At 43.9% G+C, this 27,317-nt stretch overlaps 1 protein-coding gene across 1 annotated transcript; it reads right to left on the bottom strand.

The window, feature by feature from the left end:
- Positions 1-1,745: 1,745 nt before the first annotated feature.
- Positions 1,746-14,517, bottom strand: slc6a18 (solute carrier family 6 member 18). Its single transcript, XM_064979488.1, has 13 exons — positions 13,953-14,517; positions 12,367-12,507; positions 12,024-12,161; positions 10,138-10,319; positions 9,725-9,835; positions 9,417-9,529; positions 9,117-9,245; positions 8,787-8,943; positions 7,517-7,585; positions 7,135-7,270; positions 6,836-6,995; positions 2,793-2,955; positions 1,746-2,350 (listed from the first exon to the last, which is right to left on the bottom strand). The coding sequence occupies exons 1-13, from the start codon at positions 14,101-14,103 to the stop codon at positions 2,147-2,149; spliced, it is 1,854 nt and encodes a 617-aa protein (XP_064835560.1). The 5' UTR covers positions 14,104-14,517; the 3' UTR covers positions 1,746-2,146.
- Positions 14,518-27,317: the final 12,800 nt, after the last annotated feature.

Below are 27,317 nucleotides of genomic sequence, written 5' to 3'. Positions count from 1 at the left end.
GAGCCTTGTTGCATCTGTTTATATATGGACATTTAGTATTTGTTTTAATATTCTGTTTTGGCTCTACCTTATTTTTGATACCAATGTACTTTAAAGCAAGTGGAAATAGTACCAGGTGTAATTTATAGTTGTAGAGTGGTCGTGGTTGGTTTATTTGACCATCCCAGGTTATGGTCTAACTAGGGATGCAGTGATGATGCGGGCTGAGGTTTGGCAGATCCTTGACTTGGCACAAACAACCTGATTAAAACACATCTCTTTCACAAGATCATTTGAGAGAGAGAGAGAGAGAGAGAGGGAGAGAGAGAGAGAGGGAGAGAGAGAGAGAGGGAGAGAGAGAGAGAGAGAGAGAGAGAGACAGAGAGAGAGAGAGGGAGCGAGAGAGAGACAGAGAGAGAGAGAGAGAGAAAAACATCATTAAATTGATATAAAACAGTAGAGAGATAGGGATCATAAAAGTCTCTCTTTAACATGGCATGTAAAAAATCTATAAAGATTGAATGTGAAATCAACAAAACATAACCTCCTCCCATCTCTATCTTTGGACTTTGTCCTGTTGATTCATCACATCACAGAGTGTCATATTTCGTTCTTTCTAGCATTTGCCATGACAACAGACAGGACAGAGGAGTTAGCTAGCTAAAGTGCCATGACAACAGACAGAGGAGTTAGCTAGCTAAAGTGCCATGACAACAGACAGAGGAGTAAGGTAGCTAAAGTGCCATGACAACGGACAGGACAGAGGAGTTAGCTAGCTAAAGTGCCATGACAACAGACAGGACAGAGGAGTTAGCTAGCTAAAGTGCCATGACAACAGACAGAGGAGTTAGCTAGCTAAAGTGCCATGACAACGGACAGGACAGAGGAGTTAGCTAGCTAAAGTGCCATGACAACAGACAGGACAGAGGAGTTAGCTAGCTAAAGTGCCATGACAACAGACAGGACAGAGGAGTTAGCTAGCTAAAGTGCCATGACAACGGACAGGACAGAGGAGTTAGCTAGCTAAAGTGCCATGACAACGGACAGGACAGAGGAGTTAGCTAGCTAAAGTGCCATGACAACGGACAGGACAGAGGAGTTAGATAGCTAAAGTGCCATAACAACAGACAGGACAGAGGAGTTAGCTAGTGTTAGGGTTGCGTCAATCGAATCTGGCATCAGGACAGAAGGTGACACGGAGTCACCGAGAATCTTCTATGTCTTTATTATTAGTCAAGCAATAAATGGTAAATGCAATTTTCGTATATACATATGGGTTCACTGTAACACCACGAACAGAGAACTAACTAGTTCCTGACAAAGAGGAGTTACCTAGCAAAAGTGCGATGACAACGGACAGGACAGAGGAGGTAGCTAGCTAAAGTGCAAACAGATCGGTCTACTAGGCTATGTGTCAGTGCTATGTGACTTAAATAAAGTAATATTGCACACTACCAATATGTAATACAAGTTATTTATGTTTTGTGCTTTAGTAAAACCAAAAGTATATTTTCATGTTGTCATACTGTGGTTTCAACGCCTAGGTTAAATCTCCATCTAATTGCTGTATTATATCTAATGTTTATGATTTAGGAGTGGTAGGACCTATGAAAGAAATAAGGAAGTACATTTGATATCAGAGATGTCATTTCATTTCCAGTAGAAAACATAATGGCATAGACACTATCTTTACACTGAAAGCTCTATGCTGTTTAAATTAGCTCTCATCTTTATGTTCTGTGTGAGAAAAAAATACAACAAAAAAATACTAAGACCAACAATTCAATTTTTAATTGGTCAAAATTGGTACACCCAACATTCACCAATTCTCAGCTCTCCAATCCTGTGTCACCCAAAAGACAAAAAAAAAAAGTACCCCTGGAGACATTTAAAAAATTCACTGTTCAAATTGAGTGCAACCGATCGTCCGTCCTTCATTATTACGAAAGAAAAACAAATAAACACCATTTTGATTCATGAGTGTAAGGAATGTCAAGATCAGTTGATGTGAGGCAATTACTTCATCTCAGCATTGTTTTACAGTGTTGCTCAGATGAGGATAGATAGAAATAGAGTGTCTTTAGGGTCTAGCTCTCTACAACGTAGCCTTCGTTGGCATAAGGATTCGGATCGTTGTGGAGACGGTCTTCAGAGTGTCTTCTAGGGTCTAGCTCTCTACAACGTAGCCTTCGTTGGCATAAGGATTCGGATTGTTGTGGAGACGGTCTTCAGAGTGTCTTCCTGACATGCAGCAGATGAGTCTGTAGATGGCCACCAGAGGGATGGAGATAACTGGTACTGAAGACAGCAGGACACAGATGGCAAACACCCAGTCTGGATACGGCAGAACCTCTGTGTCGGGGAAGTTCACCTGCACAGACAGAATTAGAATCAGAAAATGTAATTGCTTTGCAACAAATGACATCTCACAGGGAAATCGCAAATGACACCTATTCCCTGTAGGCTGTAGTGTACTGCTTATTAGGTGAGTACTATGTAGTCATCTGACTGTGGCTGTCTCTCAAATGAAACCCTATTCCCGCTTACTACTATGAACAATTATCACGCACTACTATTGAGCCTCTTAAATTACACCTACAGCCTAGCTGATCTGAGCAGAATACTTAAAATGCTCCACACTAATACCTCATACATGTTCCTGATAGATATTCACAAAATTCCCATGTTTACCAGAAATCCCTGTTGGAAGATTCCCTGAATCAGGAGGGAATAAGCAGGGAATCCGGAATCCTTCAACCAGGATTTCTTGAAAACTTGGGAAAGTTACTGAATTTTTGCACTCTTGGTCTTACATAGTCAGGATTCCATGCTGGGTAGGTGGGATGTGTCTGGGCCTGGACGGCAACGTACGCCACCAACACCACGATCAGCATCAGAGGGCTGATGACCAACCAGCAAACCTTCCAGAAGATGTTGGGTCTATGTCCTGTCATGAACTCCAAGTCATCACTGAACCTACGGAGACAGAAACGTGTCAGAAGAGGCTTTAAAAATGACATGGCATTACAGACAGAAGAGAGGAGAAGAGATGGAAGAGGATCCGATGAATGAGTAGACAGGCATCTGTCTCCCCATATGTCTATTGTTGGTCTATTAAACATATCAGTTCGCCTTATCTTTGGGTTCAGCTTTTTCCACAACTTTAGCACATTTACAATTCCCGACACAACCCACTTGTGACCGATTGTTTTTTTAAATATTTTTTGGACCTTAACTCACAAATTCTTATTTTCAATGACAGCCTAGGAACAATGGGTTACAGGGGCAGAACAACAGATTTGTACCTTGTCAGCTCGGGGATTTGAACTTGCAACCTTTTGGTTACGAGCCCAACACTCTAACCACAAGGCTATTTTAATCCTGGGTCATCTGCAAGTCCTTGATCCCGGGATATCTGCAGGTCCTTGATCCCAGGACATCTGCAAGTCCATACATTAAGGGAACATTTCGACATTTTCCGTATGGTTAGTGAGAAAGTCCATATTGCAAATGTACGTCCCTTACTAGACGTCCGAAAACATTTTTAAAATTCGGGGACAGCGTCGGGCCGAGCGGCAGGGCCAGACCTACCGGGAAGTCATCAAATGAACTTTGTCGGACATTCGGTTTTCGTTTTATAAAATAATCAAATTTTGGTCATTTTTCCGCTATGCCGGAAAATCCCACAAGAGGGCATAAGGAATCATACTGCAATTTGACAAAACATCACGAATCACGACGGGCCATATCTCGAAAACTGAAAATATTTCGAAGCCGAAACTTGGTGAGCATAGGTTTGGCATAATGGGCATTTGGCCCCGAACAAGATGGCGTCTAGGCCTCAACGGTTTTTGAGTTATGGCCATATTTCTGGGATTAAAGGTCCAAAATGAAAATAGAGAAATTATTTTTTCACTTCACGTCAAAGTCAAGGAGCCTCCGGTGTCAATAAATAAAAATCAGCCATTTATCTATCGTCATTTAAGAGAAATTGCACGATGACAGATTTGTGATGTTCAAATATAGTTTTTTTTTTTTTCAACAGTTACAGATCCAGTTGCAGGGTGTTCATACGAATATTTTTAAAGTGTGCTGCGGAGCTCTGCGAGATTTCTGTGATTTTCTATGATTTTCTGAAATAACACACACTCACTAAACCCTCCGTAAATAACTCAGTTCTTAACGTAAAGACTTAAAACTCAGGATTCTGTAAAGGCATACCCCAATGAGGATATGAGTTTATTTATAGCTTCCTGTGCCAACAGGAAGTGCCTTAAATGGTGTCATAGTGGCTGTATCCAAGGGTTAAAAAGGTCAGATCTTTTCAAAACTTCATATGTGATTAGGCAACCCTCCTGAACTGTAAAATCAGTCATTTCTCCCAACAGATGTCAAAGAAAAGCTCTCACACACACACACAGCAAGGATGGAGTGACAAAGCGCGGTGTTTAAAGACACAGAGAGCAAGCAATGGCATAAACATAATCCCAAGGCCGTGCCGAGTTCAACGAGATATCCCGCTTGACCGTAGCTCGCTCGGTCTAAGCGCAGCGACCATGAGAAAAGTAGGCCCAATATGAAGCCTGCACCAGAACGTCATTTGATTTTGGGTGACAGCGGCGGAACCGTTAGGTTTAGAAGGACAATTCAAACACAGGACTGTTCCTAAGGTCCTCCCGATCTGTGCAAGCCTAACCTTGACCGTGTGACATTAACCCTTCACGGTTAAAAGAAGGTGTTAACATAAAAACAGTTTGCATTGACTTCTCTCCCCATAGGAATACATTGCCTGCTCCACTAAATTCAACCTGGAGCCTACATGGGTTATGAATGCCTTATGAACCTGTCTTCGGTACCAGTCCATCAGGCCACTATAAGGTCTACCTGTGTCGATTCTAGGCTTCCTGGGCCAACCGGAAGTGCTTAAAATCACCCTAAAAGTGTATATCCATACCCTGCCTGCAATTTGATGGACATAGTGCATTGAACCCTGTGTAAATCAGTCAATTCGTAACGTAAAGACTTAAAACTCAGTATTCTGTAAAAGCATAGCCCAATGAGGATGTGTGTTGAGTTATAGCTTCCTGTGTCAACCGGAAGTGCCATAATTGGTGTCTCAGGGGCTGTTTGGAAGGGTTAAAAAAATCAGATCTGTCCAAAACTTCATATGTGTGATTAGGCAACACCCATGAACTGTAAATCAGTCATTTTTCCCATAAAAATTCAAAGGAAAACTAAATCACACAGATACACAACTTGGATGGAGGGACGTATTGGGGTGCGTAGAGACTGACACTGCCTCCAATAGTTAGCTTTGTTCGAGCTAAAAAAGAACCGTCAGACCTAGAGTTCCGAAACTTTAGAAACCTGTTCTAGACCTCAGGTCGATAGTGCGTGGTGAGTTAGGTGGCTCTAGAAGGTTCTCGGACCGAGAAACAGCCTCGTACATTTGCAATGACTTCAATTCATTTTGACCATTACAAAAATCGCGACATTTAGAAAAGTCTCAGAGACACAAGACTAGGTGCATTGAAACCGGCTCGGCCCATAGACACGGACCCCAACGTTTCTGTCCGATAGCTCATTCAAGGACCCCATAGCAAGGCATGGAAAAAAGTGGATTTTCAGCACCAATTAGGGTTTTACTCGGACACCAAATGACCTATCGAGCCGAAACTCGGGATTCGGGGTCGCCTCACATAGGACTACACATAATGTCCGAACTGGACCCGCAGCTAGAACGTAACTATGTGTTTTACGTTTTTATTATGTTTTAAACTAAAGGCGCTGTGAATTATGGGCCTGCTCTGACATATGTGATAGTTGGCTTCTAAATGAGTTGGAAAAAGTGGGTTTGGTGTCAATTGGTATCAGTTTGGTGTCAGAATGACATCTAATTGACTGATGGACACTGACTTGCTAGTTGACTTTTGTGCATTTGCAACATGTTTAAGCGGAGAGGGACCATCACGAAAATGGCATTCTAAAATCAACACAAAAAATGGCATCACCATAGTGTCCAGACTGTGCCGAGTCCAACGAGCTCGCTCGGTCTGAGCGCAGTGACCATGAGAAAGGTAGGCCCAAAATGAAGCCTGCACCAGTACGTCATTTGATTTTGGGTGACAGCGGCGGAACCGTTAGGTTTAGAAGGACAATTCAAACACAGGACTGTTCCTAAGGTCCTCCCGATCTGTGCAAGCCTAACCTTGACCGTGTGACATTAACCCTTCATAGTTGAAAGAAGGTGTTTACTTGATACAGGGCCACCTGCAAGTCCTTGATACAGGGCCACCTGCAAGTCCTTGATACAGGGCCACCTGCAAGTCCTTGATCCCGGAGATCAAGGACTTGCAGGTGACACTGGATCAAGAACTCGCAGATGTCCTGGGATCAAGGACTCGCAGATGTCCCAGGATCAAGGACTCGCAGATGTCCCAGGATCAAGGACTCGCAGATGTCCCAGGATCAAGGACTCGCATATATCTCAGGATCAAAGACTTGCAGGTGACCCAGGATCAAGGACTTGCAGATGATCCAGGGTTAATACCCAATCGGTCACAAGTAGATTGTGTCGGGAATCATACATTTGCTCAAGTGGAAAATGCTGAACCCAAAGACAAGGTGAACTGCTATATTTAAAGGTTTTAACAACAGACATATGGGAAGACAGACATGTTCCTCTGAGAGGATCCTAGCAATCTTCCCCATTCTAAAGAAAATACACTGAGGCACAGACATCAATTCAACGTCTATACCACGTTGGTTCAAAGTCATTCAACCAGTGTGTGTGCCCAGTGGGAAGACGCTCATTACAGTTCACACCAGGACAACTATAGTATTATGAGGCTCTTACCGTCCTATTCCGTAGATGTATGCTACAGCGATGATCTCAAAGAAGGCGATGATGAGGAGAGGTACAGAGCCCACGTAACTGTTAAAGATCTCCAACCAGTAGTTCCCCGAACCCATAGTGAATATCAGAGCCACCAGGAATGATACAAGGCAGATTATTGCTGGAGGGAAAGAAAGTGGGAGTGATGGAGGGAGAGCGAGGCAGAGAAAACAAAAAGATTGCGTTAAGATCGTTCCCAAAAATAACAGTTTTTCGTCACACATTGGCAAAAATCTGATAATTTCCTTTTTGGCTTTTACCTGTGAAGAGCTCATTGGGCATCCACTTGGGCACCAGTTTGAGATCATGAAGGGGCGTGAGGACGCCCTCCAGATTACCAAACATGGAGGACAGACCCAGACTGAACAGCATGATGAAGAAGAGCACAGCCCACACCTGGTCAAACAAACAGGAATCACATCAACAACAGCCCACACCTGGTCAAACAAACAGGAATCACATCAACAACAGCCCACACCCCTGGTCAATCAGACAGGAATCACATCAACAACAGCCCACACCCCTGGTCAATCAGACAGGAATCTAATGAGATCCAGATGTATTTAACTGGGCTTAACACTGTATTTTAACTGTAGTTTTTATTAAAGAACTAAAAAAATAAAAAAAAGAGTCAGGCCATACCTGCGAGCCAGGCATCGATATCACCGCTTCTGTGAACACGATGAATGCTAACCCAGTACCAGACGCACTCTGAAGGGAGGATGGAGAGAAATGGAAACAAAACAACCAATTAGCTTCTTTTATGCAGCGATGGTATGTTGAATAACAAGAAAACTTGACTCAACCCACGTTTGTCTTGAGGTTGTTTTCTATTTTTTTCCCTGAGGTAGTTAACCTCTTACATCTATGGGGGCGCTATTTCATTTTTGGATGAAAAACGTTCCCGTTTTAAACAAGATATTTTGTCACAAAAAGATGCTCGACTATGCATATAATTGATAGCTTTCGAAAGAAAACACTCTGACGTGTCCAGAACTACCAAGATATTCTCTGTGCGTGCCCTAGAACGTGAGCTTCAGGCAAAACCAAGATGAGATGGCATCCAGGAAATGAGCAGGATTTTTGAGGCTCTGTTTTCCATTGTCTCCTTATATGGCTGTGAATGCGAGAGGAATGAGCCTGCCCTTTCAGTCGTTTCCCCAAGGTGTCTGCAGCATTGTGACGTATTTGTAGGCAGATCATTGGAAGATTGACCATAAGAGACCACATTTACCAGGTGTCCGCCCGGTGTCCTGCGCCGAAATTGGTGCTCAAAAGTCACCTGCCAGTATTTTTCCATGGGATACAGAGAGGAAAGCAAGCTTCCACGAACTGCATATCAATGAAGAGATATGTGAAAAAACACCTTGAGGATTGATTCCAAACAACGTTTGCCATGTTTCGGTCGATATTATGTAGTTAATCCGGAAAAAGTTTTACGTTGTAGGTGACTGAATTTTCGGTTCGTTTCGGTAGCCAGACGCAATGTAGAAAACGGAACAATTTCTCCTACACACAGACGCTTTCAGGAAAAACTGCGCATTTGGTATGTAACTGAGAGTCTCCTCATTGAAAACATCAGAAGCTCTTCAAAGGTAAATGATTTTATTTATTTGGTTATCTGGTTTTTGTGAAAATGTTGCGTGCTAAATGCTACTCAAAATGCTATGCTAGCTTTGCATACTCTTACACAAATTAGTCAATTTCTATGGTTCAAAAGCATATTTTGAAAATCTGAGATGACAGTGTTGTTAAGAAAAGGCTAAGCTTGAGAGCAGACACATTATTTTCATTTTATTTGCGATTTTCAGAAATCGTTAACGTTGCGTTATGCTAATGAGCCTGAGGCTTTAGTCACAAACCCGGATCCGGTATGGGGAGTTTCAAGAAGTTAAATTCCTGAGTATAGTACCTGATCCAAGAAGGTTTGCAGGTCGCATGTCTTCAGGTTGAGATCGGATACTCTAGATGGATGTGTCCCATTCAAAGAGTCAAACCACTGCTCGTAGTTTTCAACCGTTATGTTCATGTCGCTAATATCAAACTCATTGGTCAGTGCTAAGATGTTACTGTAAGTTACAAGAGAAACATATTGGTCATTTGCTTTGGTTTAGTTTGCATCTGCTTTTCAAGAGGATATCAAACACACAAGGTAGAATATAAAGGTTTAACAACTTGACTGCAAACTATTTTAATGATTTAGCAAATGTTGCCAAATAAACGTCCATTTTATCACACCTACCCATTCAGACAGGTGACATAGTTGGTGTGGGCTTTGAATCCCAGGATGGCAAAGATGGGGATGGAGGCATAGATAGATGTCGCACTGTTTATAACCCCCACTAAAACAGCATCCCTTTCACAGTTATTCCTGACCAAACACACAGACAACAACAAAAAACAGAATGAAGTGAATGCACATTATTGGTCAATGGTGAAACAGCGAGGGAACGATATGTCAAATTAAAAGCCTTGGGGGATGACTGACATGCTGGACCCATAAAGGTTGATGTTACTAATAATGATTGACCACTGAGCTCACTTCTGGCTGTTGTAACTGGAGAATGAGATGAGTCCACCAAAGGCCACTGACAGAGAGAAGAAGATCTGAGTGGCAGCATCCAGCCATACCTGGGGGTTCTTCAGGATCTCCCACTGATGAGACACACAATATTACAAATGAGGTGGATTGTCAAGACAAGTCACTTTCCCTCTGTCTCTACGTGACACACACAGACAGACAGACAGACAGACAGACAGACAGACAGACAGGACTTACGTCAGGTGTGAACAGGTAGATCAGACCTACAGACAGACAGACAGACAGACAGACAGACAGACAGGACTTACGTCAGGTGTGAACAGGTAGATCAGACCTTCAGATGATCCAGGTAGGGTCAGGGCTCTCACCAGAAAGATGGTTAGAACCAGGTAGGGGAACGTTGCTGTGACGTACACAGCCTGTGGTACGACAAGAAATTAAAGAGCATGTTGTTTTGAGTTGCTTGCACACTGCAACAAAAGAACTCCAACAAATATCATAATTCCAAAGTTGGCTAATGTAATTATAACGTTTTAAAAGTCAGTCTGCCATAGTGGAAAACAAAGGTCAACACATTCTTATTGCCTTTATGAATTGTCATTCATAACCATTTAATAATATTTACATTTTTCGTCCTCTAAAATACTGGCACAGATCCAAGTAGCACTTCTCTCCCCGGCCCTAGCTTTACTCCCCCAGAGGTAAAATGTCTACATCTCACCTTGCCGATGGTCTCGATCCCCCTGATAAAACAGATGTAAACGATAGACCAGGCGGTAGCTAAGCTGACCACCATCCACCACTGTAGAGAGCCACTGGTCTCCATGTTAGGAGTGATGTTCAGGGTCTGACGGTACCAGAAGTAGTTGACCGGCGTGCTTTCTACACACTCCTCCACGTACCCTGGTTCAAATTATCATTGAAAGGAATGGAGTAAGAATATATAAATACAGTTGAAGTCGGAAGTTTACATAAAACTTAGCCAAATACATTCAAACTCAAACTCTGTTCAACAATTCCTGACATTTAATCCTAGTACAAATTCGCTGTCTTAGGTCAGTTAGGATCAAAGCTTTATTTTACGGATGTGAAATGTCAGAATAATAGTAGAGAGAATGATTTATTTCAGCTTTTATTTATTTCATCATATTCCCAGTGGATCAGAAGTTTACATACACTCAATAGGTATTTGGTAGCATTGCCTTTAAATTGTTTATCTTGGGTCAAATGTTTCAGGTAGCCTTCCACAAGTTTCCCACAAAAAGTTGGGTGAATTTTTGGCTCATTCCTCCTGACAGAGCTGGTGTAACTGAGTCAGGTTTGTAGGCCTCTTTGCTCGCACACACTTTTTGAGTTCTGCCCACAAGTTTTCTCTAGGATTGAGGTCAGGGCTTTGTGATGGCCACTCCAATACCTTGACTTTGTTGTCCTTCAGCCATTTTGCCACAACTTTGGAAGTATGCTAAGGGTCATTGTCCATTTGGAAGACCCGTTTGTGACCAAAATTTAACTTCCTGACTGATGTCTTGAGATGTTGCTTCAATATATCCATATAATTTTAAATTCGTCATGCCATCTATTTTTTAAACGCACCAGTCCCTTCTGCAGCAAAGCACCCCCACAACATGATGCTGCCACCCCCATGCTTCACGGTTGGGATGGTGTTCTTTGGCGTGCAAGCCTCCCCCTTTTTCCTCCAAACATAACAATGCTTATTATGGTCAAACAGTTGTACTTTTGTTTCTTCAGACCAGAGGACATTTCTCCAAAAAGTACGATCTTTGCGTCCCCATGTGTAGTTGCAAACTGTAGTCTGGCTTTTCTATGGTGGTTTTGTAGCGGTAGATTCTTCCTTGCTGAGCAGCCTTTCAGGTTATGTCAATATAGGACTCGTTTTACTGTGGATATAGATACTTTTGTACCTGTTTCCTCAGGCATCTTCACAAGGTCCTTTGCTGTTGTTCTGGGATTGATTTGCACTTTTCGCACCAAAGTAGACTCATCTCTAAGAGACAGAACACGTCTTCTTCCTGAGCGGTATGACGGCTGCGTGGTCCCATGGTGTTTATACTTGTGTACTATTGTTTGTACAGATGAACGTGGTACCTTCAGGCGTTTGGAAATTGCTCCCAAGTATGAACCAGACTTGTGGAGGTCTACAATTGTTTTTCTGGGGTCTTGGCTGATTTCTTTTGATTTTCCCATGATGTCAAGCAAAGAGGCACTGAGTTTGAAGGTAGGCCTTGAAATACATCCACAGCTACACCTCCAAAGGACTCAAATTATGTCAATCAGCCTATCAGAAGCTTCTAAAGCCATGACATAATTTTCTGGAATTTTCCAAGCTGTTTAAAGGCACAGTCCATTTAATGTATGTAAACTTCTGACCCACTGGAATTGTGATCTGTAAACGAGTGTTAAAAAAATTGCGTGTGTAATGCACAAAGTAGATGTCCTAACCGACTTGCTAAAACTAAAGTTTGTTAACAAGAAATATGTGGAGTGGTTGAAAAATGAGTTTTCATGACTCCAACCTTAGTGTACATAAACTTCCGACTTCAAATGTAGCGCTTTTCTACCAGTTGATGTTCTCAGAGCGCTTCATACCTGTGTTGTTGTGGTTGTGGGGACATTGGCTCCAGGGTAGGGGTTCCTGGAAGGAGTTGAAGAGGTACCAGAGGACCCAGGCCACGATAGTGTTGTAGAACAGACTCACACAGAAGGACACCACCATTGAGGCTACACCTGATGGACATGGGATAGTAGATCAGAAACACCAAACAGCAGCTAGTTGAGGATGTTTCCTGTCTGGATGTTAGTTTTGGCCACCCACCTACTCCCGATTAGAAGAAGAAAAAACTGCACTTTTAATTGATTGACTCCAATGAAATAATTGATTAAACCAATGTTTCAACAGCTAAGCTGTCTTCATCAGGGTTTCATCACCTACCTACTCCTCCCAGGTAGGGTGATATGGAGTTCCAGACTCCGATGCTGCCCATGCGGAGCCTCTGTCCTATAGCCAGCTCCAAGTAGAGCAGAGGCAGACCCTGAAACACCAGGGCTATCAGGTAGGGGATCAGGAACGCACCTTAAGAGAGGGGAAATGGGACAAACGAAGGTTAATGTGGAATCAGTTCAGAGTTGAACCATGTCCCGAGGCTTTTTTCCCATATAGTAAACTACAGTACTTTTCACCATTTCCCATAGGGAATAGGGTGCAGTTTGGAAAGGAGCCTTTGATCTGTGAGCATGGTAACACTTTCCTAAATATATGCTTGGTTTGTAAATGTTCACCTAACTGTCATCAACATTTCAACTAACTAGCCATGCCTAATCCTTAACCCTAATCCTAACCCTAAACTTAACCCTATCTTTGGAATTCATGGGAATTCAGGGAGAGTTTCCATGTGCCTGCTACGACAACTCTGGCCCGTAACAAGGTCACCGGCCGCCCCAAGTTTAAATAGAGCTTTAGTAGCATTCCTGGGATTGGACTTTGACTATTTGAGACCTAATTAAGAGCACCAGTGTCACCATGGAAATGTTTGATTCTGGAGCCCTGATTTACAGACCGGACCCATATCCAATACAATTTAAGATATGCAGTTCAATTGGTCACAGGTAGAAGTACTGTTGGGCAGTGGTTCCCATCCTTTTTTTGGGATAAAAAAATGATGGTGGTAATTTGATGATGATAATTTGTGTGTACCACTTTAAGAGTGTCCCGCGAATTCATTCTAGAAATAATTGTATTTTGCTCCAATAAAATATGTTTTCATTTTTTTTCACGGTTTTGGGCTAGAGACAAGTGTTTTTCTGCATAGTAAACAAGCAAACACGGACACACCAAACCATGTTCCGTTTGTTTCTATGACAGAAGCTGTGGTACAGTTCAGTCTAACCAGACTCAGTGGCGCTAATGGTTGTGGTTCTCACAGGCGAGATTAAACATACAAATGTAACAGCCGGAGCGCACCGACGTGGATTCTGATGTCATCGCTGCAGTCGGACACAGTGCTGTACAAAGTGTCTACAAAGTGTCATAGTTGCTATTAGTGCCCACTGCAGCGTATACTTCACAGAACCACACCAGATATACTTTAAAATAGAAACTGAACAATGAAAAAAGAAAAGAAAAATGGACATACCCTAAAAGTGTATGGTGTTAAAATGTTATATAAATGACGTTAAAATCAAGTAAACACAAACAGAAAATGGTTAAATATTAAGTAAAGGTAACATGTTTATTAATGGAGTTAAAAAAAAAAAAAATGTTAATTTGGAGTTAGAATGTTCATGTTAAATAAGGATATTGTTAAATGGAGTTTCAATTTGAGCTTGAATAATGGTGTTACACTTTAAAAAAAATCTAAAATGTGTTTAAACAACGGAATTTAGTTAATTAAATTGAGTTAAAATGTTAAAATTATAGAATTTCACCGAAACATAACAACCACTCAGGTCTCCAGAGGACTTCTTTAACATGAACAAAGCTGTAGGGGAAAAACAAAAGATGTGTAGAAGCATCTCTACCCCCTCCGTAAATCTGGCAGAGGTAGGGGAAGCGCCACACGTTGCCCAGCCCCACTGCAAAGCCAATGCAGGTCAGCAGGTACTCTGCCTTGTTGTTCCACTTGGGTCTCTCCTCTCCGCTCTTGTTGTCCTCCATACCTTCCTCTGGCATGCTCAGATCTCAACAGTAGTTTTTAGCTCAGTGGTAGATCAACCTTATGGTTTTCAGTTTAGTCCAGTGTGTTTTAGCCCGAGGTTCTAGCACCAACGCTTATTCTGTAGAGGGAACACAGATATTCTGTTGTCCACCTGAATTCACTGGTTGAGTGTTGGTATCTTTACTCCAGCGTTTGATCTGTAATCCACTCTCAGGTTTGATGCTGCTTCAGTGTGGCTCTTTAATGTGGTCATCTGAATTGCTTCTCTGTCTCTTTGCAGGTTGCTGTGAAGGTCCTTCAATTGTATCCTATCCTGCACTATCCAGTGCTATGATCTTCTCCTTGATTAACCCCGGTGGATTGACTTATCTGTCTGTCTGATGCTTCCCTCAGATGTAAGAGCCAGTATCAGGGATGTCACATTTGTATATATTTGGGGGAGGGAGCAAAGCCAGCTAGTCACCAGGAAGAGAGTGTGAGAGTGATTTGGCATCATCATTTAATGTTCTTTATTGTTTGCTTAGAATCAGATTGTAGAAAGCTTCTGTCTAATGGATAACCAGATGATAGTTCCACCCCCGCTGGTCGATCCCTCGGGTAGCTAACCACCGTCCCAACCTCTTTAACCTCTCTACCAGTCAATAAAAATTGAACTGTCAGAGATGGGATCATGGGTACACAGGCTGTAAGCAATTTAGAAACCATGTTATTGTTTTTTTATTTTTTATGGAATCTTGCATCAGTTTCAGATGTGAACAGAGACAGAACCAGTTCAGAGGTCGTGGAAAAACACAGAAGATTGTGAAGAGCGATACGAGGCCCGAGATTGTATCACTTTTTAGGGTTCGTCGCCCCCTTAGACCCCAATATTTATGGAAGCAATAGCTGAACTTCATTCAGTTTGCAAAATGATAGTTCAAGTTTAGACTTTTCTCAGATTCTATTGATAATACATTGATAGTGGAGCTTTTCATTTCATTTGACAGACAACAACATCAAAATGCTTTGGATAGTTATTTAGAAGAAATACAGAATGTATGCCAGTATTTTATACAAAGTTGTTTATGTATGTTTTGCGCGTTAGTAAAAGTGCTTTTCCTGTTGATGAGGTTTAACCTAACATATATACCTCTTGGAGAATGTTAATGATTTAGGAGTGAGAGTGGTAGTTCCTTAGTAATTTAATGTTAATCATTTAGAAGTGGTTGTTCCTGAAAGAAACAAGGAAGTAATAGCTGACAATATTCTCTCATGTCTTTTCTCTGTGATAAAAGACACACAATAACACACTATACGGAAATATAGTAATGACTCAGGCCACTGTTACTGTACGGAGAGGTTTGGGCAACCTAACATTCACTGCTCCTCGGCTCTAATTTAAACAGGTTGGGCAACCTAACATTCACTGCTCCTCGGCTCTAATTTAAACAGGTTGGTCAACCCAACATTCACTGCTCCTCGGCTCTAATTTAAACAGGTTGGTCAACCCAACATTCACTGCTCCTCGGCTCTAATTTAAACAGGTTGGTCAACCCAACATTCACTGCTCCTCGGCTCTAATTTAAACAGGTTGGGCAACCTAACATTCACTGCTCCTCGGCTCTAATTTAAACAGGTTGGTCAACCTAACATTCACTGCTCCTCGGCTCTAATTTAAACAGGTTGGTCAACCCAATATTCACTGTTCCTCGGCTCTAATTTAAGGGCTTGAGGATAAGTTCATTTGAGTTACCTGCACCTCAGATTGCAGCCCAAATAAATGCTTCTCAGATTTCAAATAACAGACACAACTCAACATCGACTGTTCAGAGGAGACAGTGTAAATCAGGCCTTCATGGTCGAATTTCTGCAAAGGAACCACTACTAAAGGATACCAATAAGAAGAGACTTGCTTGGGCGAAGAAACACTAGCAATGGACATTAGACCGGTGGAAATATGTCCTGATGAGTCCAACTTTGCGATTTTTGGTTCCACCATGTTTTGTGAGAAGCAAAGTAGGTGAACGGATGATCTCTGCATGTGTGGTTCCCACCGTGAAGCATGGAGGAGGAGGTGTGATGGTGTGGGTGTGCTTTGCTGGTGACAGTTTCTGTGATTTATTTAGAATTCAAGGCACACTTAACAAGCATGGCTACCACAGCATTATGCAGCGATACGCCATCCCATCTGGTTAGCGCTTAGTGGGCCTATCATGTGTTTTTCATCAGGACAATGACCCAACACACCTCCAGGCTGTGTATGGGCTAAATGACCAAGGAGAGTGAATGAGTGCTGAATCAGATGACCTGGCCTCCACAATCACCCGACCTCAAACCAATTGAGATGGTTTGGGATGAGTTGGACTCCAGCCCACAAGTGCTCAGCATATGTGGGAACTCCTTCACAAACAACAGCATCAGACAGCTGATGACCATTCAGCAGATCCTCCGGAACAGGTGTACGTTATTTCATGAACTCCCAGTTGTCACGGAGACAGAAACAGTTCAGAGGAGGCTTGAAAAAACAACATGTGAATGTTGTCATCCACATTCAGTCCTGAGAACCAAGGCCCAAAATAGCTGTTTTCAAGAACATGACCCGAGAACTATATCTTCAGTTGGACACTCTATGGATTGAATCCCAGCCCAGCTGTCACAGGCTGTAAGTCCTGTCTAAGTTGTTGTCGCTGTACTGCAGGATTTTACCATCTTATTCGTTAACATATGTAGCTTTAAGAAATTAAGTTCATGAAATCAATCATTTGCTAGTAACAGATGAAATTCGTATTCTGACAATCTCTGAAACACACTTAAATAATACATTTAATGATACAGTGGTAGAAATACATAAAATGCCAAAGGTGGAGGTGTGGCTGTTTATTTTCAGAACCACATTCCTGTAAAGCTTAGAGACGATCTCATGTTAAATACTGTTGAAGTTAATATGGCTACAGGTTCATCTGCCTCACCTAAAGCCCATTCTGGTGGGAAGCTGCTATAGACCACCAAGTGTTAACAGTCAGTATCTGGATAATATGTGTGAAATGCTTTATTTTTTACTTTTTATTAATCCGTTATTTTACCAGGTAAGTAGGTAAGGTAAGTTGACTGAGAGCACATTCTCATTTACAGCAACGACCTGGGGAACAGTTACAGAGGAGAGGAGGGGGATGAATGAGACAATGTCTGTAATATCAGAGAACTATATTTTCTGGGTGATTTAAATATTGACTGGCTCTCAAGCTGCGCCCACTCAAGAACAAACTTCAAACTGTAACCAGTGCCTGCAACCTGGTTCAGGTTATTAATCGACCTACCAGGGTAGTTACAAACAATACAGGAATGAAATCATCAACATGTATTTATCATATCTTTACTAACTCTGCCAAAATTGGTTTGAAAGCAGTTTTGAAATCCTCTGGATGTAGTGATCACAATATAGTAGGCATATCTAGGAAAACCACAGTGTTACGTCTGCTTCCGGCTGACATTCTCAAACACATAGATCCCCTGAACGCAGCTCACTCTCCAGATCCCAATCACCTGAATTCTGATCACCTGTTCACACACCTGTATGTCATTATCACACACTATTTAGTTCAGTTCTTTGCACCCCATCACTGTGTTTGTTTTTGACACACATCTATTCAGAGCTCTAGGTTTACAGTAATTTCCAGTGATTTACTTGGATTTCCTGTTATCTGGCGAATCGCATCTCTGCGTGTCTGGCAGACATATCAGTGTGGATGACGGATCACCACCTCAAGCTGAACCTCGGCAAGACGGAGCTGCTCTTCCTCCCGGGGAAGGACTGCCCATTCCATGATCTCGCCATCACGGTTGACAACTCCATTGTGTCCTCCTCCCAGAGCGCTAAGAACCTTGGCGTGATCCTGGACAACACCCTGTCGTTCTCAACCAACATCATGGCGGTGGCCCGTTCCTGTAGGTTCATGCTCTACAACATCCGCAGAGTACGACCCTGCCTCACACAGGAAGCGGCGCAGGTCCTAATCCAGGCACATGTCATCTCCCGTCTGGATTACTGCAACTCGCTGTTGGCTGGGCTCCCTGCCTGTGCCATTAAACCCCTACAACTCATCCAGAACGCCGCAGCCCGTCTGGTGTTCAACCTTCCCAAGTTCTCTCACGTCACCCCGCTCCTCCGCTCTCTCCACTGGCTTCCAGTTGAAGCTCGCATCCGCTACAAGACCATGGTGCTTGCCTACGGAGCTGTGAGGGGAACGGCACCGCAGTACCTCCAGGCTCTGATCAGGCCCTACACCCAAACAAGGGCACTGCGTTCATCCACCTCTGGCCTGCTCGCCTCCCTACCACTGAGGAAGTACAGTTCCCGCTCAGCCCAGTCAAAACTGTTCGCCGCTCTGGCCCCCCAATGGTGGAACAAACTCCCTCACGACGCCAGGACAGCAGAGTCAATCACCACCTTCCGGAGACACCTGAAACCCCACCTCTTCAAGGAATACCTAGGATAGGATAAGTAATCCTTCTCACCCCCCCCCTTAAATGATTTAGATGCACTATTGTAAAGTGGCTGTTCCACTGGATGTCAGAAGGTGAATTCACCAATTTGTAAGTCGCTCTGGATAAGAGCGTCTGCTAAATGACTTAAATGTAAATGTAAATGTAAATCTACCTATTGCCTGATCTCCCGGACAACGTTACTAGCCATTTCTCTGCCTGTACTGTTGCCTGTTGGACCTCCTGTGTATGACCTTCTGCCTGCCCCTGGACCCAGCTACCTGCCTCCTCCTGTGTATGACCTTCTGCCTGCCCCTGGACCCAGCTACCTGCCTCCTCCTGTGTATGACCTTCTGCCTGCCCCTGGACCCAGCTACCTACCTCCTCCTGTGTATGACCTTCTGCTTGTCCCTGGACCCAGCTACCTGCCTCCTCCTGCATATGACCTTCTGCCTGCCCCTGGACCCAGCTACCTACCTCCTCCTGTGTATGACCTTCTGCCTGCCCCTGGACCCAGCTACCTGCCTCCTCCTGTGTATGACTTTCTGCCTGCCCCTGGACCCAGCTACCTGCCTCCTCCTGTGTATGACCTTCTGCCTGCCCCTGGACCCAGCTACCTGCCTCCTCCTGTGTATGACCTTCTGCCTGCCCCTGGACCCAGCTACCTGCCTCCTCCTGTGTATGACTTTCTGCCTGCCCCTGGACCCATCTACCTGCCTCCTCCTGTGTATGACCGTCTGCCTGGACCCTGGACCCAGCTACCTGCCTCCTCCTGTGTATGACTTTCTGCCTGCCCCTGGACCCATCTACCTGCCTCCTCCTGTGTATGACCTTCTGCCTGGACCCTGGACCCAGCTACCTGCCTCCTCCTGTGTATGACCTTCTGCCTGCCCCTGGACCCAGCTACCTGCTTCCTGTATATGACCTTCTGCCTGCCCCTGGTCCCAGCTACCTGCCTCCTCCTCAAATCAAATCAAATTTTATTTGTCACATACACATGGTTAGCAGATGTTAATGCGAGTGTAGCGAAATGCTTCTGCTTCCAGTTCCGACAATGCAGTAATAACCAACAAGTACTCTAACTAACAATTCCAAAACTAATATCTTATACACAGTGTAAGGGGATAAAGAATATGTACATAAAGATATGAATGAGTGATGGTGCAGAGCAGCATAGGCAAGATACAGTAGATGGCATCGAGTACAGTATATACATATGAGATGAGTATGTAAACAAAGTGGCATAGTTAAAGTGGCTAGTGATACATGTATTACATGAGGATGCAGTAGATGATAGAGTACAGTATATACGTATACATATGAGATGAATAATGTAGGGTATGTAAACATTATATTAGGTAGCATTGTTTAAAGTGGCTAGTGATATATTTTACATCCTTTCCTATCAATTCCCATTATTGAAGTGGCTGAAGTTGAGTCAGTGTGTTGGCAGCAGCCATTCAATGTTAGTGGTTGCTGTTTAACAGTCTGATGGCCTTGAGATAGAAGCTGTTTTTCAGTCTCTCGGTCCCAGCTTTGATGCACCTGTACTGACCTCGCCTTCTGGATGATAGCGGGGTGAACAGGCAGTGGCTCGGGTGGGTGTTGTCCTTAATGATCTTTATGGCCTTCATGTAACATTGGGTGGTGTAGGTGTCCTGGAGGGCAGGTAGTTTGCCCCCGGTGATACGTTGTGCAGACCTCACTACCCTCTGGAGAGCCTTACGGTTGTGGGCGGAGCAGTTGCCGTACCAGGCGGTGATACAGCCCGCCAGGATGCTCTCGATTGTGCATCTGTAGAAGTTTGTGAGGGTTTTTGGTGACAAGCCGAATTTCTTCAGCCTCCTGAGGTTGAAGAGGCGCTGCTGCGCCTTCTTCATGATGCTGTCTGTGTGAGTGGACCAATTTAGTTTGTCTGTGATGTGTATGCCGAGGAACTTAAAACTTACTACCCTCTCCACTACTGTTCCATCGATGTGGATAGGGGGGGTTCCCTCTGCTGTTTCCTGAAGTCCACAATCATCTCCTTAGTTTTGTTGACGTTGAGTGTGAGGTTATTGTCCTGACACCACACTCCGAGGGCCCTCACCTCCTCCCTGTAGGCCGTCTCGTCGTTGTTGGTAATCAAGCCTACCACTGTTGTGTCGTCCGCAAACTTGATGATTGAGTTGGAGGCGTGCGTTGCCGCGCAGTCGTGGGTGAACAGGGAGTACAGGAGAGGGCTCAGAACGCACCCTTGTGGGGCCCCAGTGTTGAGGATCAGCGGGGTGGAGATGTTGTTGCCTACCCTCACCACCTGGGGGCTGCCCGTCAGGAAGTCCAGTACCCAGTTGCACAGGGCGGGGTCGAGACCCAGGGTCTCGAGCTTGATGACGAGCTTGGAGGGTACTATGGTGTTAAATGCCGAGCTGTAGTCGATGAACAGCATTCTCACATAGGTATTCCTCTTGTCCAGATGGGTTAGGGCAGTGTGCAGTGTGGTTGAGATTGCATCGTCTGTGGACCTATTTGGGCGGTAAGCAAATTGGAGTGGGTCTAGGGTGTCAGGTAGGGTGGAGGTGATATGGTCCTTGACTAGTCTCTTAAAGCACTTCATGATGACGGAAGTGAGTGCTACGGGGCGGTAGTCGTTTAGCTCAGTTACCTTAGCTTTCTTGGGAACAGGAACAATGGTGGCCCTCTTGAAGCATGTGGGAACAGCAGACTGGTATAGGGATTGATTGAATATGTCCGTAAACACACCAGCCAGCTGGTCTCCTGTGTACGACCTTCTGCCTGCCCCTGGACCCAGCTACCTGCCTCCTCCTGTGTATGACCTTATGCCTGACCCAGATACCTGCCTCCAACTGTGGTCCTTTACAAATAAACACCTGCTGCGCCCTGTGCTTGAAACCAGCTCTCTGTATCCCCTCATGTTCATTACGCAAAGTTCCAAAGGCTGGGCCTAATATAGTGTATAAAAGGTTGTAGTAATTCCTATATTGTTGATGTAAAGAATATTTGCTGATCTGTGGTGTGTAATGAGGAGCAAACAGACGGTGCACTTGGCACTTATGAAATTGCTTATTATTCCAGTTACTAATAAGCAAGCACCCAATTCAGAAAATGACTGTAAAACTGTTAAATCCCAGTGGATTGATGAGGAATTAAAAAATTGTATGGTTGAGAGGGATGAGGCAAAAGAGATAGCAAATAGAGAAGTCATATGACTAAATAGAATAAAAAATATATGAAATACGAAACAAAGATAAATTACAAAGAATGATATTATTTTTGATTTTTTTTGATGCAAAAAGGCAAACTCTGTTCCATTATTGATCCAGTTGGCTCATTCATCGCAAAACCCACTGATATTGTCAGCTACTTTAATAAAAAAAAATGATTGGCAAGATTAGCAAACTTAAGCATGATATGCCAACAACAAACACTGATGCTACACATCCAAGTACATCTGACCAAATTAGGAAAAACAAGCGTTGTAATTTTGAATTCTGTAAAGTAAGTGTGGAAGAGGTGAAATGAATGTTGTCTATTAGCAATGACAAGCCACCGGGGTCTGACAACTTGGATGGTAAATGACTGAGGATACTAGCGGACGATATTGCCACTCATATTTGCCATTTCTTCAAGCCTACTAGAAAGTGTCTCAGGCCTGCAGGGAAGCAAAAAGTGAGTCCCCTACCTAACAATAGTAAAGCCCCCTTAACTAGCTCAAATAGCTGACCAATCAGCCTGTTACCTACCCTTACCAACCCCAACATTTGTGTTTGACCAGATACAATGCTATTTTACAAATTGACAGACTTTCAGCTTGTAGGGAAGGACAGTAATTGAGAATTGTGTGGCCATTATACATTTCAGGATAGTGGCAGGGTAGCCTAGTGGTTAGAGTGTTGGACTAGTAACCGGAAGGTTGCATGTTTAAACCCCCGAGCTGACAAGGTACAAATCTGTCGTTCTGCCCCTGAACAGGCAGTCAACCCACTGTTCCTAGGCCGTCATTGAAAATAAGAATTTGTTCTTAACTGACTTGCCAAGTTAAATGACAAAGTGCCCCCTGATGCTTTTATCCTTAAACCCTTTAGGGATAGGGGGCAGCATTGGGAAGTTTGGATGAAAAGCGTGCCCAGAGTTAACGACCTGTTACTCAGGCGCAGAAGCTAGAATATGCATATAATTAGTAGATAGGGATAGAAAACACTCTAACGTTTCCAAAATTGTTAAAATAATGTCTGAGTATAACAAAACTCCTATGGCAGGCGAGAACCTGAGGAAAATCTAACCAGGAAGTGGGAATTCTGAGGTTTGTAGCTTTCAAGTGAATGCCTATCGAATATCCAGTGTCTGTGGGGTCAGATTGCATTTCCTAAGGCTTCCACTAGATGTCAACAGTCTTTAGAAGTTGTTTCAGGCTTCTATTGAGAAAGGGGAGCGAATAAGACCAGTCAAAGTAGTGGCTCAGCTGAAAGCCTTTAGTTTAGTCACGTGCGTGGCCATGAGCGCGAGCTCCGTTCCCTTTCCTTTCTCATGAAAACAGTATTGTCCGGTTGAAACATTATTGAATATTTATGATAAAAAACACCCTAAGGATGATTAGAAACATTGTTTGAAATGTTTCCACGTACTTAAATAGAACTTTTTTGACTTTTCGTCTAGACTTTGTGCGCTTTGTGCATTTGGATTACTGAACTAAACACATGGACAAAAAGGAGGTATTTGGACATAAAGATGGACTTTATTGAACAGAATGAACATGTATTATGTAACATGTAGTCCTGGGAGTGCCATCAGATGAAGATCAAAGGTAAGTGATTAATTTTATTGCTATTTCTGACTTTTGTGACACCTCTCCTTGGTTGGAAAATGGCTGTATGGTTTTTGTGCCTAGGCGCTGTCCTAACATAATCGCATGGTGTGCTTTAGTGGTAAAGCCTTTTTGAAAGTGGTCACTGTGGTTGGATTAACAAGAAGTTTATCTTTAAAATGGTGTATAATACTTGTATGTTTGAGGAATATTAATTATGAGATTTCTGTTGTTTTGAATTTGGTGCCATTTCACTGGCTGTTGGCCAAGTGTTCCGCAAGCGGAACCCCCTTCCCAGAAAGCTTAAGAGTCTATTATTGACCTGTTTGTCGATCCAATTAACATAATAATAAAAAATCGGTCTGTTAATAAAGGAAGAGATGTTTTTTTTGTATGCGTCTCAATCCACTGCATCCACCTTCAGTACCCGTTTGGACACACCTTCTCAATCTATCACATATGACCCAGATGCAAAGTGTCGAAGAAACAAGTTCATTTCTAGTACAGATGACAGGTCAAAGGCAGGCAGATGTCAATAATACAGTGAGGTAGGGCAAGGTACAAAACGGCTCAGGGTCAGGAACAGGGTCAGGGTGAGGGTCAGGGTCAGGGCAGGCAGAACGGTCAAAACCAGGAAGGACTAGAGAACAGGAGCATGAACCAAACAGGAGCAGGGGAACAAACGCTGGTAGGTTTCATGAAACAAAAAGAACTGGCAACAGACAAACAAATAACACAGATATAAATACACAGGGGATAATGGGGAAGATGGGCGACACCTGGAGGGGGTTGGAGACAAGCACAAAGTCAGGTGAAACAGATCAGGGTGTGACACATTCAAAAGTTTTTTTTGCTATTATCTACATTGTAGAATAATTGTGAAGACATCAGAACTATGACATAACACATACGGAATCATGTAGAAACCCCAAAAGTGTTTAACAAAATAAAATAAATGTTATATTTGAGATAACCTTTGTCTTGATTACAGCTTTGCACACTCTTGGCATTCTCTCAACCAGCTTCATGAGGTAGTCACCTGGAATGCAATTCAATTAACAGGTGTGCCTACATCTGTATATAAATGGATGAGAGAGCTTCCTACTGCTTGAGATATGTTGTTGATATACATTGAGAAGGATGTGGGACCCTGGGGTACTCAGTAGTGATGTCCTGGGCCGTACACATTACCCTCTGTAGTGATGTACTGGGCCATACACATTACCCTCTGTAGTGATGTACTGGGCCGTACACATTACCCTCTGTAGTGATGTACTGGGCCGTACACATTACCCTCTGTAGTGATGTACTGGGTTCGTACGCATTACCCTCTCTAGTGATGTACTGGGCCGTACGCATTACCCTCTGTAGTGATGTACTGGGCCGTACACATTACCCTCTGTAGTGATGTACTGGGCCGACACATTACCCTCTGTAGTGATGTACTGGGCCGAACACATTACCCTCTGTAGTGATGTACTGGTCCGTACACATTACCCTCTGTACTGATGTACTGGGCCGTACACATTACCCTCTGTAGTGATGTACTGGGCCGAACACATTACCCTCTATAGTGATGTACTAGGCCGAACACATTACCCTCTGTAGTGATGTACTGGGCCGAACACATTACCCTCTGTAGTGATGTACTGGGCCGTACGCATTACCCTCTGTAGTGATGTACTGGGCCTTACACATTACCCTCTGTAGTGATGTACTGGGCCGAACACATTACCCTCTGTACTGATGTACTGGGCCGTAAACATTACCCTCTGTAGTGATGTACTGGGCCGAACACATTACCCTCTGTAGTGATGTACTGGGCCGTACGCATTACCCTCTGTAGTGATGTACTGGGCCTTACACATTACCCTCTGTAGTGATGTACTGGGCCGAACACATTACCCTCTGTACTGATGTACTGGGCCGTAAACATTACCCTCTGTAGTGATGTACTGGGCCGAACACATTACCCTCTGTAGTGATGTACTGGGCCGTACGCATTACCCTCTGTAGTGATGTACTGGGCCTTACACATTACCCTCTGTAGTGATGTACTGGGCCGAACACATTACCCTCTGTAGTGATGTACTGGGTCGTACACATTACCCTCTGTAGTGACGTACTGGGCCAAACACATTACCCTCTGTAGTGATGTACTGGGCCTTACACATTACCCTCTGTAGTGATGTACTGGGCCAAACACATTACCCTCTGTAGTGATGTACTGGGCCGAACACATTACCCTCTGTAGTGATGTACTGGGCCGTACGCATTACCCTCTGTAGTGATGTACTGGGCCTTACACATTACCCTCTGTAGTGATGTACTGGGCCTTACACATTACCCTCTGTAGTGATGTACTGGGCCTTACACATTACCCTCTGTAGTGATGTACTGGGCCGAACACATTACCCTCTGTAGTGATGTACTGGGTCGTACACATTACCCTCTGTAGTGACGTACTGGGCCAAACACATTACCCTCTGTAGTGATGTACTGGGCCTTACACATTACCCTCTGTAGTGATGTACTGGGCCAAACACATTACCCTCTGTAGTGATGTACTGGGCCGAACACATTACCCTCTGTAGTGATGTACTGGGCCGGACACATTACCCTCTGTAGTGATGTACTGGGCCGTACACATTACCCTCTGTAGTGATGTACTGGGCCGTACACATTACCCTCTGTAGTGATGTACTGGGCCGGACACATTACCCTCTGTAGTGATGTACTGGGTTGTACACATTACCCTCTGTAGTGATGTACTGGGCCGTACACATTACCCTCTGTAGTGATGTACTGGGCCGTACACATTACCCTCTGTAGTGATGTACAGGGCCGTACACATTACCCTCTGTAGTGATGTACTGGGTTGTACACATTACCCTCTGTAGTGATGTACTGGGTTGTACACATTACCCTCTGTAGTGATGTACTGGGCCGTACACATTACCCTCTGTAGTGATGTACTGGGTCGCACACATTCCCCTCTATAGTGATGTACTGGGCCTTACATATTACCCTCTGTAGTGATGTACTGGGCCTTACATATTACCCTCTGTAGTGATGTACTGGGTCGTACACATTACCCTCTGTAGTGATGTACTGGGTCGTACACATTACCCTCTGTAGTGATGTACTGGGCCGTACACATTACCCTCTGTAGTGATGTACTGGGCCTTACACATTCCCCTCTATAGTGATGTACTGGGCCTTACACATTACCCTCTGTAGTGATGTACTGGGTCGTACACATTACCCTCTGTAGTGATGTACTGGGCCGTACACATTACCCTCTGTAGTGATGTACTGGGCCTTACACATTACCCTCTGTAGTGATGTACTGGGCCGGACACATTACCCTCTGTAGTGATGTACTGGGCCGTACACATTACCCTCTGTAGTGATGTACTGGGTCGTACACATTACCCTCTGCAGTGATGTACTGGGTTGTACACATTACCCTCTGTAGTGATGTACTGGGCCGTACACATTACCCTCTGTAGTGATGTACTGGGTCGCACACATTCCCCTCTATAGTGATATACTGGGCCTTACACATTACCCTCTGTAGTGATGTACTGGGTCGTACACATTACCCTCTGTAGTGATGTACTGGGTCGTACACATTACCCTCTGTAGTGATGTACTGGGCCGTACACATTACCCTCTGTTGTGATGTACTGGGCCGTACACATTACCCTCTGTAGTGATGTACTGGGCCTTACACATTACCCTCTGTAGTGATGTACTGGGTCGTACACATTACCCTCTGTAGTGATGTACTGGGCCGTACACATTACCCTCTGTAGTGATGTACTGGGCCTTACACATTACCCTCTGTAGTGATGTACTGGGCCTTACACATTACCCTCTGTAGTGATGTACTGGGCCTTACACATTACCCTCTGTAGTGATGTACTGGGCCTTACACATTCCCCTCTGTAGTGATGTACT

The sequence above is a fragment of the Oncorhynchus masou genome, chromosome 12 (genome assembly GCF_036934945.1).
Source record: "Oncorhynchus masou masou isolate Uvic2021 chromosome 12, UVic_Omas_1.1, whole genome shotgun sequence".
Lineage (NCBI taxonomy): Eukaryota > Metazoa > Chordata > Actinopteri > Salmoniformes > Salmonidae > Oncorhynchus > Oncorhynchus masou.
The sequence above is the reverse complement of the archived record's forward strand: the minus strand, read 5'-3'. Positions and strand labels throughout refer to the sequence as shown.

Excerpts from the sequence above, each read along its gene's own strand:
- slc6a18 (XM_064979488.1), bottom strand. The coding sequence starts at position 14,103 with ATGCCAGAGGAAGGTATGGAGGACAACAAGAGCGGAGAGGAGAGACCC. Across the intron at positions 7,271-7,516 it reads TATCGATGCCTGGCTCGCAG|GTGTGGGCTGTGCTCTTCTT; the intron begins GTATGGCCTGAC and ends TTGTTTGACCAG. Across the intron at positions 6,996-7,134 it reads GCCCAATGAGCTCTTCACAG|CAATAATCTGCCTTGTATCA; the intron begins GTAAAAGCCAAA and ends CTTTCCCTCCAG.